Source organism: Thalassophryne amazonica, chromosome 14 (assembly GCF_902500255.1).
Source record: "Thalassophryne amazonica chromosome 14, fThaAma1.1, whole genome shotgun sequence".
In the NCBI taxonomy this organism is placed as follows: domain Eukaryota; kingdom Metazoa; phylum Chordata; class Actinopteri; order Batrachoidiformes; family Batrachoididae; genus Thalassophryne; species Thalassophryne amazonica.
Window position 1 is genome coordinate 91,813,336 of NC_047116.1, and position 13,017 is coordinate 91,826,352.

General features: G+C 48.5%; 1 protein-coding gene across 1 annotated transcript in view; it reads right to left on the reverse strand.

Annotated features, from left to right (window-relative positions):
• thsd7ba (thrombospondin, type I, domain containing 7Ba) overlaps nt 1-13,017 on the reverse strand; it is a 553,518-nt gene that overhangs the window by 356,118 nt on the left and 184,383 nt on the right. Inside the window, exon 6 of the mRNA XM_034186086.1 lies at nt 3,088-3,246. Within this exon, the coding sequence (XP_034041977.1) occupies nt 3,088-3,246 (159 nt within the window). The remainder of the gene's footprint in view (nt 1-3,087; nt 3,247-13,017) is intronic.

The window sequence follows — 13,017 nt, forward strand, 5'->3', positions numbered from 1 at the left end:
TGCTCTTCTGCACCTGATATTTTTTCTTTATGAGATCAATAAAAGTCATTAATTTTATCTCACTTCTGTGACCCTGTGAAGTGTATGCGTTTACTTAATAAGATCACCTCAAAACATGCAATAGTTTAGATATTTTCTGTCAGTTGAAACTTTGGCACGTTGAAAAGAGGCCTGGGAGTTTGAGGGGTCGGCACAGTATCTTAGATTTTCCTAGGACTGTACTGGCCTGGACAGAGATCTCTGATGTGCCTGGAATCTGCTGGAGCCACTCTTCCATTTTGGGGGTTACAGCTCATAGTGCTCCTATTACCACTGGGCCCACTTTGGACTTTGTCTTCCACATCTACTCCAGTTGCTCCTTCAGCACTTCGTACTTCTTGATTTCTTGTGCTCCTTCTTTCTGATGTTGCTGTCAGCTGGAATTGCCACATCAATCACAACTGCAGTCTTTGTTCCCTTCTCAACCACCACTGTGTCTGATTGGTTGGCCAGCAGCTGCTTGTCTGTCTGGAATTTGAAGTCCCACAAGACCTTAGCCCTGTCATGCCCTAGCCCTGTCATCTCCTATCGAGACTTCAGGACTTGTAATGTATGCAGCACAGATGTTTCTGTACACGATTCCTCTCACTGTACGCTGTCCCACCTTGCATCTTGCATCCTGCTACTATTTGCTGGACTGTCTCTGGAGCACATTTTCACAGAACTGCAACTTGGGTCCTATCACCTGTGGTAGACTCCCACATCAGAGTATCTGTGCTGTCCTTTGGGCCAGCCTTTTCTAGCCACTGCTAGGTCTTCTTGATGTCAGCCACTTCCTCTATATGTCAATGGTACATCACATGGAGGGGGTGGGTGTTCCATTTTATCTCCTCCTCCAGTTCTGTGTCACTGCTTGACTTCAACTGCCTGAGGCATTCTCGTAGCAGCTGATTTTGTGGGCCATCTTCTGATGTATTCATGGATGCTCCTCATCTCATCCTTGATTGTGGCTCTGGCACTCACTAATCCTCTCCCTCCCTCCTTGCATTGCTCATAGAGCCTCAGGGTACTGGACTTTAGGTTCAAACCTCCATTGCATTCTGAGGAGTATTTGTGTTGACATCAGTGGCAATTATCTCCTCCGTTGGCCAACTTATTATCCCAGGTGGGTATGTGATGACTGGGAGGGTGAATGTACTGATGGCTCGGATCTTATTCCTAACATTTGAGCTGGTTTCTCAGCACCTGTCTTACCTTCTTGATGTAGGTGGTTGTAGCTGACCTTGCATCTTCATCATGGTTACCATTGGCATGTGGGATTCCCAGGTACTTCTAGCTGTCCTGTAGGTCCCCTATTCTACCTTCTGGCAACTTCACCCCCTGAGTCCAGATCACTTTCCCTCTCTTTGCCACCATTCGGCCACACTGATCCAATTTGAGGGTGATTCTTAGACTACGGGCACTTATTATGTCCTTTGATCATATTGTATGAAAAACAAAAAAAAAGGGGAAATTTCACACTTTTATAGTTATCTTTACAATGAAAGTGTGTTAAGAAATTTGTTCTAGTAGTCTATGATGACTTTTACACCTTTTTTCAGCATCATTATATGCAAATATTGCCGTTTTTGTGCTTGTCCCACACCCAGACTTTTGATCTTCAATGATAAAAATGAATGGTAAAGAAACGTTTTTTCTAATGTTTTAAAATATCTCTGAATAAATATCAGTAAAATAATCAAAACATAATTGGGGTATTCAATGTCATACAACTGTTGTGATTTTTTTTAAACGAAATGTAGTTGTCCCACACTATTGCCGTAATTTCCACCACAACACTGTAATGTCCCTTTAAACAGTTTGTATGAAAGATTGTTTGGGTAGTTTCTATGGAGATAAACAGTGACATTAGAGCACATGTATACAGCGCCAAATCACAACAAACAGTTGCCCCAAGGTGCTTTATATTGTAAGGCAATGGTGTGGTGGAAATTACATTTACAAGGCCAATAGTGCCCGTAGTTAAAGAATCACCCTTGAATGACATCTCGATATCGTCACTGTCGATCCTGGTGAGATGGATCAGTGAGTCAATGTCTTACTCAATCTTGGCATAGAGCTTGATGTCATCCATGTACAGGAGGTGGCTGATGGTTAGTCCACTCCTTAATTGATATCCATAGGCACTCTTTGTGATGAGATGGCTGAGGGGGTTGATGTTTATGCAGAACAGCAGTGGGGATAGTGCATCACCTTGGTATATTCCGCACTTGATGGTGACTTGTGCGATTGCTTTGAAGTTGGCCTCCATTGACATCTTCTACAGTCCCACTGAGTTCCTAATGAAGGCTATCAGTGCACTGTTTGCCTTGTATAGTGCCAAGCACTCCAGTATCCATGTGTGAAGTATGGCGTCATAGGCCTTCCTTTAGTCAGCCCAGGCTGTGCTCAGGTTGGACTGCCTGTTTTGCCAACCAGTAGCTGGTGCTTTGACCCTCTGGTATTTTTTTCCAATGCCCTCCTGTGCTGTGCTCATGTGTTGAGTCATGTGCCTTTTTCCATTTGTGTGAAGCCATTTATTGATAAACAACTGTGTTAAATCAGCAGAAAACTAACTAGAAACTAACCAAATGACCCTGATCAAAGTTTACATACCCTGGGGATTATGGCCCGATAACATGCACTCAAGTTGACACAAACGGGTTTGAATGGCTACAAAAGGTAGCCATCCTCACCTGTCATCTGTTTGCTTGTAATCAGTCTGTGTTTTATTGTTGAACATCATAAGCTAGTAGTTAGCTCATTTTGTTGTCAGAAACATGTCACAAGGAGTCTCCCCCAACTGAAAATCAAGAGACTGCTAAGATGAAGCTTTTGTGCACTCACTCAGCACTTTCTTTTCAACCACAAACAATGTTATACAGACTGGGGGCCTTCATTCAATCTGCACCTACTTTTAATGGTTTCTTTCTTGGGTTGTACCCTGTCATTTCACCGTGTCAAGAAAAATGTTTTTGTTGTTGTTGTTTTTTGAGAACATTACATCCTTGGCTGGTGTGATAATGTTCATGATAACGTTTAATGATTCATTGCTCTGAGTTAAAATACCTTTCCTCCCCTGTGACTCGTTGCAGTTGTCATGTAGGCAGGCGCCCCAGGGAGACCACGGTGACAGCAGGCAGTGGTGCTGGCAGGGGACGGTGCAGTGTTGGACAGCTGACGGAGGTTGTTCCGCTGCACAAAGCTGTGCACTCACGGGCCTGGATGCTGGATGAAACAGTATAATGATTAGCAAGGTCGGATATCAACAAAATCTGTTTCAAGCGGGGGGGGGGGGGGGGGTGGACTTGCCATTATGATTCAAGTTATTAAGGTTAAACTTTTTGAATACCCCCACAAACAAAAGTCTGGGAGGGGGTAAAGAGGACTCTCTCTGTCCCTCCATCCATCTGTCCATCTGTTCATAAGTCTTTCAAGTGCAGTTCCTCCTAAACCATTTGGTGGATTTCAGTGAAACTTTACACAGTGGTAATATATGTAGACTTGCATGAAGGAAAATAATTCCAGTCATACAACTTGAAGGGGAAATAATTGTATGTTGGAGTTTAATTGATGCGTCATATGATGATGATTTCTTAAGTGCAACTCCTCAGAAACTGCTTTATGGATTTCAGTGAAACTTCATAGGATGGTAGCCCACTGTATGAAGAAAAGTGCAAAGGAAAATAATTACAGTCCCGTGTTTCAGTGAGAGATGATTGTACTTGTTTACGCACGACCAGTCAATAGTTTTGTATTTTCTGAGTTTCATCACAGTTCTCAAGTTTGTTTGTTTGTTTGTTTTTACAGAAAGTTAGTATAGCAGGTTCCCAGTATTTTCTGTCACAAGCCAAAAATTATACAAAATCATAAGAAAATGAAACATCCAATTCCCTCCCGTTCCCTCCATTTTCTAATAAATCAGTTAAAAAATAAGAATGCAGGCAATGCAAGAATACAACAAAATTTGAATTTCACAATTTTGATTTATTTAATTTATACAGCACCAAATCACAACAAAGCTGCCTTAAGGCATGTCACACAAGTAACGTCTAATCTTACCAACCCCTCGCAAGCACACAGGCGCAACCCAGTCTCACGTGGTTTTTTTTTTTCTTTCGTGCTCCCATGACAAAATGAGTCAAATTTTCGTGGCAGGGTTTTTTTTTTAACTAACTATTACTAACCCTACTCCTACCCCCCAACCCTAACCTTAACCATAACCTAATCTTACTCCTTCCCCCCACCCTAACCATAACCACCCCAAACCCCGCTTCACTTTTAATTTCATGCAGCCATCACAGAATGAATTAGAATGAATCTGTGTGACAAAAATGAAGCGCTTTTTGTCACAATATCACAAACCAATAGATTAATGTATATTTCGTGCTGCTGAATCATGACTTGCCGTGAGACTGGGTTGCACAGGCGACAGTGGCAAGGAAAAACTCCCTCTGATGATTTGAGGAAGAAACCTCAAGCAGACCAGTTTCAAAGGGGTGATACTTTAATTTTTTTAAATTTATTTTCATTTATATAGTGCCAAATCACAACAAAGCTGCCTCAAGGCGCTGTCTAACCTTACCAACCCCCAGAGCAAGCATGCAGGCAGCAGTGGTAAGGAAAAACCCCCTCTGATGATTTGAGGAAGAAACCTCAAGCAGACCAGACTCAAAGGGGCAACCCTCTGCTTGGGCCATGCTACAGACACAATTGACAAAACAATTTATGAAACAAATATACAGGAAATTTTGCTGGTGCACAGGATGGGAGGGTTGCAGAAGTAGACACCACACCCATCTCTGGATGGAGCTGCACCTCAAACAGAGAGAAAAAAACAGAATCAGGCATTGGAAAGACAACAAATACAGTATAATTTGTCAACATTAAGCAACAAGAAAAACAGAAGAAATACTAAAACCTTCTGCTTGGGCCATTTACAAAATTTAAGATATTACTGATACCACAGTGTTAAAATATTCCACCTTTACAGCATCATAACAACACTGATTCAACACTATATAATTGTAACTAAACTCTGTCAAATGAGAAAGAGGACACATGTGGTGAGTTTCTGACAGTGTGTCCCTGCATAATAACACTGAAAAAACTGAAACTCAGTCCATCTTAAAAAAAGGAACAAATCTGTTACACCAATTTTTCCACCTAAAATATATTTATACAATAATATGGTTGAAACCTTCAATTTTAGTAAATTAGAATACTTTTAAAATGTTGGTCCAGGTTTCACCTTTTTTCAACACAGAAGGTTGATGGTTTACAAAGTAGTGTTAGGATGCTGCCAAGCAAGATGCACAACTGCACACTGGGAGCAATACGGGGATTACTATCCTTGCTTAAGGGCAACTTAGTGAATTCTCTGTCACATGGGGAACTGAAACAAGGAGCCCACAGTTATAAATTCACCTCTGTAACCTCCAGGCCCAAAGAAGTTAGAAATTAAATATTCAATAGTGCATGGTTAAATAAGCACTGCAGTGAGTACATGAAGTCCCATTCAAAATAGTGGAAAATCAACTCTACTTGAGTGTAAAGTAACTGATCAGCTTCATTTAACACTGATGGAGTAAATTTGACAATAAGACAGAGTTGGTATGACATTATTTTAAAGGGAACCATAAGCATGTTTGTGTACATAATGTCAAACTACATGTGTCACAAAAGTTAAAATAATTGGAGGTTTAAGCTTTTAAACCTGTTACCAGCTTAGGTTTATCCTGTGTTGGCTGCATCATTCCAGCTTTTTAGTTGTATTTGTTAGTTCTGTGTTGCACGGTAAAGTTATACCAGATAAATATATATTTCAGTCACCTTTCTTTAATGTATTTTTTTCTTTATATTTACTACTGTGTGACTCTTGCTGCTACAACAAGTGATTTTCCACGCTGTGGGATCAATAGTGTTAATCTTAATTAAAGATTGAAAACTTTTTGCAGTTTTGGATTATTGGATGTTTTTCTTCCTTTTGTTCCTGGGGTTACATAGACACAAGAGCTGATGACAGGTGTTTTAACATTGGCTGGGTGCCACAGGATGGATCATGCTAAATTTAGTGGAGATTATTATGAGGAAGCAACAAAATAAAGAACAGAAGGGAGACTGCTCTTGTCATCGAATGTCAGACCGGAGAGAACAGCTTATGGAGAACAGTAGCCAGCTCAGCTTGGGAACCAGAGCTGAATAGGCAGATATTGAGGCCAGTCATGGTAAAACCAATTCACCACTAAGCATGGCTGGCACCATTTGTCGCTCACGGACAACTCGGCCAACTCTAATAGTCTCTCACACTGAAAAAAGAGGCTGTTTTTGCCTTTCCACAGCAAGAGGACGTGTTCAGTCAAATATGTAATTGAAATGTATGCCTTCCCATCACCATGTAGCAAAAGTCAAAGGAGTTCATACGGTGCTTATTTAAAAAAATAACTTGTTCTTAACCCACATTGATAGTGTTTTTGTTGCCAAAGTTGGGATTTGACTGCTGTAGACATCCAAGGAGAGTTAATTCTAGTCCCTGTTGCAGGCATTAATCTAGATGTTTGCATTTGTTAAACCCATACGGGTCACTTCACCGTGAAAATTACATTCAATGTTTATTGATCTTTTTTCACACAACTGCGGTTTGTTTCAAAGTGCTGCCTTCATTGATATTCCACTGCTTCACTGCCAACATAGTCAATGTTCAAATGCCCCTCTTATCTTGGAGCATTTCTCTGAACACATCTGGTGGGTGTAAAAAGACAGCCGCCATCACTGTTGTGAAAGTGTAGGAACACGGACCCACAACAGGGGGCGCAATGAACGGACAATGGAGAGAGTAAATAACAAGATTTACTACTGAAACAAGCACGAGTAATACAACAAACACAATTTGGGGTCGAATCCGCTGGTGTCGTGTGGGCAGGCTCGAAGGTAGGAGACGTCTGTCTCAGTCGAACCGGAACCACCCAGATCTCCTCTGCCACCGAACCCTGGAAATACTGGAACCGCCAAGTCCCGAATTCCCAGGTGGCCACTGCCTCCGCTCGTCGGATCCGGTACTGCTGGCAGGAGAGAGCAACAACACACAGGAGTGGATGAACGCACCCAGTAACAGAGAGGGGAGAAGCCGCCTCCACCTCTTGGCAAAGTATAGCAGGAAGGTGAGTACTTATCCAAAGAATGAGGTTTTCAATAGTCACCAGTCCTGAAAAAGGTTTTAACAGTCTTAGCTGATGATGCAATGTATAACTGCAGAGAATACTACCTTGGTCTTAGGCGATATCTCGGCACTGAGGTGGAGACGCCGTCCTCCTGATATACCTCGGTGCTGAGTAGAACAGCTGTGTCTGGTGATGGGTGACAGCTGTCACCCAGGCTACTCCCATGATGCGGCAGCGCCCTCTGGTGCCTGGAGCCCGCACTCCAGGCAGGGCGCCCTCTGGTGGTGGTGGGCCAGCAGTACCTCCTCTTCAGCGGCCCACACAACAGGACCCCCCCCTCAACGGGCGCCTCCTGGCGCACGACCGGGCTTGTCCGGATGGCGTCGGTAGAAGTCGGCCAGGAGGGCCGGGTCCAGGATGAAGCCCTTCTTCACCCAGGAGCGCTCCTCGGGGCCGTACCCCTCCCAGTCCACCAGATACTGAAAACCCCGGCCCATCCGACGGACGTCAAGGAGCCGGCGGACAGTCCAAGCCGGTGCCCCGTCGATGATCCGGGCAGGAGGCGGCGCCGGACCCAGGGTGCAGAGGGGTGAGGTGTGAAGAGGCTTGATCCGGGAAACATGGAAGACTGGATGGATCCGCAGTGAGGCCGGAAGCTGGAGCCTCACTGCGGCGGGGTTGATGACCTTGAGGATCTTATAAGGTCCGATGTACCGTTCATGCAGTTTTGGAGAATCAACCTGTAGGGGAATGTCCTTCGTGGACAACCAGACCTCCTGCCCAGGACGATACTTGGGGGCCGGGGCTCGCCGCCGGTCTGCATGTTTCTTCGCCCTCGTCCGGGCCTGCAACAAGGCAGAGCGGGCGGCCCGCCACACCCGACGGCACTTCCGTAGGTGGGCCTGGACCGAGGGCACACCGACCTCTCCCTCAACCACCGGAAACAAGGGGGGCTGATACCCCAAGCACACCTCAAACGGGGAGAGGCCGGTGGCTGATGACACTTGGCTGTTGTGGGCGTACTCGATCCAGGCCAGGTGGGTACTCCAGGCCATCGGGTGCACGGCTGTCACACAGCGAAGTGTCTGCTCCAGTTCTTGATTCGCCCGCTCTGCCTGCCCGTTGGTCTGGGGGTGGTACCCAGACGAGAGGCTGACCGTGGCCCCCAGTTCCCGGCAGAAGCTCCTCCAGACATGTGAGGTGAACTGGGGACCGCGATCGGAGACGATGTCTGATGGTATGCCATGCAGACGGACGACGTGGTGGACCAGGAGGTCCGCTGTCTCCTGGGCCGTAGGGAGCTTCGGGAGGGCCACGAAGTGGGCCGCCTTGGAGAAACGGTCCACTATCGTGAAGACGACGGTGTTTCCCTGGGACGGCGGGAGACCCGTGACGAAGTCCAGGCCGATGTGGGACCAGGGGCGATGAGGCACGGGCAATGGCTGTAGCTGCCCTGAGGTCTTCCTATGGTCGGCCTTGCCCCTGGCGCAGGTGGTACAGGCCTGGACGTAGTCCCGGACGTCGGTCTCCAGGGATGCCCACCAGAAGCGTTGCCGGACGACTGCCACGGTCCTTCGCACCCCTGGGTGACAGGAGAGCTTAGAACCGTGACAGAAGTCCAGGACTGCAGCTCTAGCCTCTGGTGGGACGTATAGTCTGTTTTTTGGTCCGTTTCCGGGGTCCGGGACACGGGTCAGGGCCTCCCGGACGGTCTTCTCCACGTCCCAGGTGAGGGCGGCCACGATAGCGGACTCCGGGATGATGGGATCCGGGGGATCCGACGGTTCCGTTTTGACCTCATCTTCGTGCACCCGGGACAATGCATCCGATCTCTGATTCTTGGTCCCGGGACGGTAGGTAATCCGGAAGTCAAAACGGCCAAAGAACAGTGACCAGCGGGCTTGCCTGGGGTTCAGACGCTTGGCGGTTCTGATGTACTCCAGGTTCCGATGGTCAGTGAAAACCGTGAATGGCACGGCTGTTCCCTCCAACAGATGTCTCCACTCTTCGAGGGCCTCTTTCACAGCAAGGAGTTCCCGATTGCCGACGTCATAATTCCGTTCAGCGGGGGTCAACCTGCGAGAAAAATAGGCACACGGGTGAAGGACCTTATCGGTCTTCCCGCTCTGGGAGAGCACCGCTCCTATCCCGGAGTCCGAGGCATCCACTTCAACCACTAACTGGCGGCTAGGATCGGGCTGCACCAGAACTGGTGCAGACGAGAAGCGCCGTTTCAACTCCTTGAACGCGGCCTCGCACCGGTCCGACCAGGTGAAGGGAACTTTTGGAGAGGTCAGGGCTGTCAGGGGGCTAACTACCTGACTGTAGCCCTTAATGAACCTCCTATAAAAATTAGCAAAACCGAGGAACTGTTGCAGCTTCCTACGGCTTGTAGGTTGGGGCCAATCTCTCACCGCCGCAACCTTGGCCGGGTCCGGGGCGACGGAGTTAGAGGAGATGATAAACCCCAGGAAGGACAAAGAAGTGCGGTGGAACTCACACTTCTCGCCCTTCACAAACAGGCGGTTCTCCAACAACCGCTGCAGGACCTGACGGACATGCCGGACATGAGTCTCAGGATCCGGGGAAAAGATGAGTATATCGTCCAGATACACGAAGACGAACCGGTGCAGGAAGTCCCGCAGGACATCGTTTACCAACGCTTGGAAGGTCGCGGGAGCGTTAGTGAGACCGAACGGCATGACCAGGTACTCAAAATGGCCCAACGGGGTGTTAAATGCCGTCTTCCATTCGTCTCCCTTCCGGATCCGAACCAAATGATAGGCATTCCTAAGATCAAGTTTGGTGAAGATATTGGCTCCATGCAAGGGGGTGAACACCGAATCCAACAGGGGCAACGGGTATCGATTGCGAACCGTGATTTCGTTCAACCCCCTATAGTCAATGCATGGACGAAGCCCGCCATCCTTTTTACCCACAAAAAAGAAACCAGCACCCATCGGAGAGGTGGAATTCCGGATCAACCCGGCAGCTAATGAGTCCCGGATGTAGGTCTCCATTGATTCACGCTCCGGCCGTGAGAGGTTGTACAGCCTACTGGACGGAAACTCACTGCCTGGAACCAAATCAATGGCACAATCGTACGGGCGGTGAGGAGGAAGCGTGAGAGCCAGATCCTTGCTGAACACATCAGCGAGGTCATGGTACTCCGCTGGCACCGCCTTCAGATTGGGCGGGACTCGGACCTCCTCCGTAGCTTGGGAGCCGGGAGGAACCGAGGAACCTAGACACTCCCGATGGCAGGTTTCGCTCCACTGAACCACTACCCTGGACGGCCAATCAATCCGGGGATTGTGCTTTAGCATCCATGGAAACCCTAAAACCACACGGGAGGTGGCCTGAGTCACGAAGAACTCGATCACCTCCCGGTGGTTACCTGACACCACCAGAGTTACTGGAGGTGTCTTATGTGTGATTGGTGGGAGTAGGGAGCCATCTAGCGCCTGAACCTGCACAGGCGAGGTAAGAGCCACCAGAGGGAGCCCTATCTCCCTGGCCCATCTACTGTCAAGCAGATTCCCCTCAGAGCCCGTGTCCACCAGTGCTGGGGCCTTCAGGGTTGAATCCTCATAAAGGATCGTGACTGGGAGTCGTGTAGCAATGTGGGTGTGTCCCACGTGAATGTTTTGGCCCACCCCTGGCCCAGTCTCTAGGGGCGGGCGTTGGAGTTTAACCGCTCGGGGCAGTCCTTTGCCATATGCTCACTCGAGCCACAAACATAACAAGCTCCGTGGGCCCGCCTCCTTTGTGCTCCAGGTGCCCTAAATGTTGCCCTGCTCGTGTCCATAGCTTCGTCAGCAGGGGGAGCCATAGGCGCACGGAGCGCAGGAACAGAGGAGCGTGGGGAGGGCGGAGCTCGATCGGACCCGGAAGGGAGAGGGACGACGCGTGCCTGGCCACGCCCTTCGCCTCGTTCCCGACGGCGTTCTTCTAACCGGTTGTCGAGTCGTATGACTAGATCGATGAGCCCATCTAAATCCCGCGGTTCGTCCTTAGCCACCAGGTGCTCTTTTAGGACCAGAGACAGTCCGTTTACAAAGGCAGCGCGGAGGGCAGTGCTATTCCAGCCGGATCTCGCCGCCGCGATGCGGAAGGCGACTGCATAGGCAGCTGCGCTCCGACGTCCCTGTCGTATGGACAGTAGTGCGGTTGAAGCGGACTCTCCTCTGTTGGGATGATCGAACACCGTTCTGAGCTCCCGTACAAACCCATCGTATGTATGAAGGAGCCGTGAGTTCTGCTCCCAGAGCGCTGTAGCCCAAGCGCGTGCCTCCCCGCGAAGCAGATTTATCACATAAGCTACTTTGCTAGCATCAGTCGCGTACATCACGGGACGCTGAGCGAAGACGAGCGAACACTGCATAAGAAAGTCCGCGCACGTCTCCACACAGCCTCCGTACGGTTCTGGAGGGCTTATGTATGCTTCTGGGGACGGAGGGAGGGACCGTTGAACGACCAGTGGAACGTTACTTTCGCACGCAGGGTCCTCGGGAGGGAGAGCCGCAGCAGCGCCCGAAGGGCGCGCCTCCACTTGTGCGGCGAGAGCCTCCACCCTGCGGTTTAGGAGAACGTGCTGCTCGGTCATTAAGTCGATCCGAGAGGTGAAAGCGGTGAGGATCCGCTGCAACTCACCGATTACCCCTCCCGAAGCCTCCGCCGCGCCTTGGTCTTCCATTGGCCGTTCAACAGCCGGTTGACGCCCCTCAGGATCCATGACGCTGGCCGAGATATCCTGTTGTGAAAGTGTAGGAACACGGACCCACAACAGGGGGCGCAATGAACGGACAATGGAGAGAGTAAATAACAAGATTTACTACTGAAACAAGCACGAGTAATACAACAAACACAATTTGGGGTCGAATCCGCTGGTGTCGTGTGGGCAGGCTCGAAGGTAGGAGACGTCTGTCTCAGTCGAACCGGAACCACCCAGATCTCCTCTGCCACCGAACCCTGGAAATACTGGAACCGCCAAGTCCCGAATTCCCAGGTGGCCACTGCCTCCGCTCGTCGGATCCGGTACTGCTGGCAGGAGAGAGCAACAACACACAGGAGTGGATGAACGCACCCAGTAACAGAGAGGGGAGAAGCCGCCTCCACCTCTTGGCAAAGTATAGCAGGAAGGTGAGTACTTATCCAAAGAATGAGGTTTTCAGTAGTCACCAGTCCTGAAAAAGGTTTTAACAGTCTTAGCTGATGATGCAATGTATAACTGCAGAGAATACTACCTTGGTCTTAGGCGATATCTCGGCACTGAGGTGGAGACGCCGTCCTCCTGATATACCTCGGTGCTGAGTAGAACAGCTGTGTCTGGTGATGGGTGACAGCTGTCACCCAGGCTACTCCCATGATGCGGCAGCGCCCTCTGGTGCCTGGAGCCCGCACTCCAGGCAGGGCGCCCTCTGGTGGTGGTGGGCCAGCAGTACCTCCTCTTCAGCGGCCCACACAACAATCACCCCAGAACCATTAAACATGTGCTGTAAAACAGATGGCTGGAGCTTTAATATTGGGACAAAAATGGTGAATTTGGTGTTGTTTATTAGGCATGAAAGAGAATGATTTGCAAAGAACTTTATTTCCAGTTACAACCATTAAAATGACACACTATGTTTATTTAAAGAGATCAATAAAATACTTTTAACTACAGATGTCTAGTACTGTAGGTATTTTCATTGATTTATTTAATAATATTATAAAACTTTACCTTTCAATTTTTGTTTTACTTTGTTAGCACACAGAATAACAAACACTCTTTCAGAAAGTTCCAGTGTTGGTTTAAGTGAACTAATATTTTCTCTATCTCTGCTACAAACAATTTCCA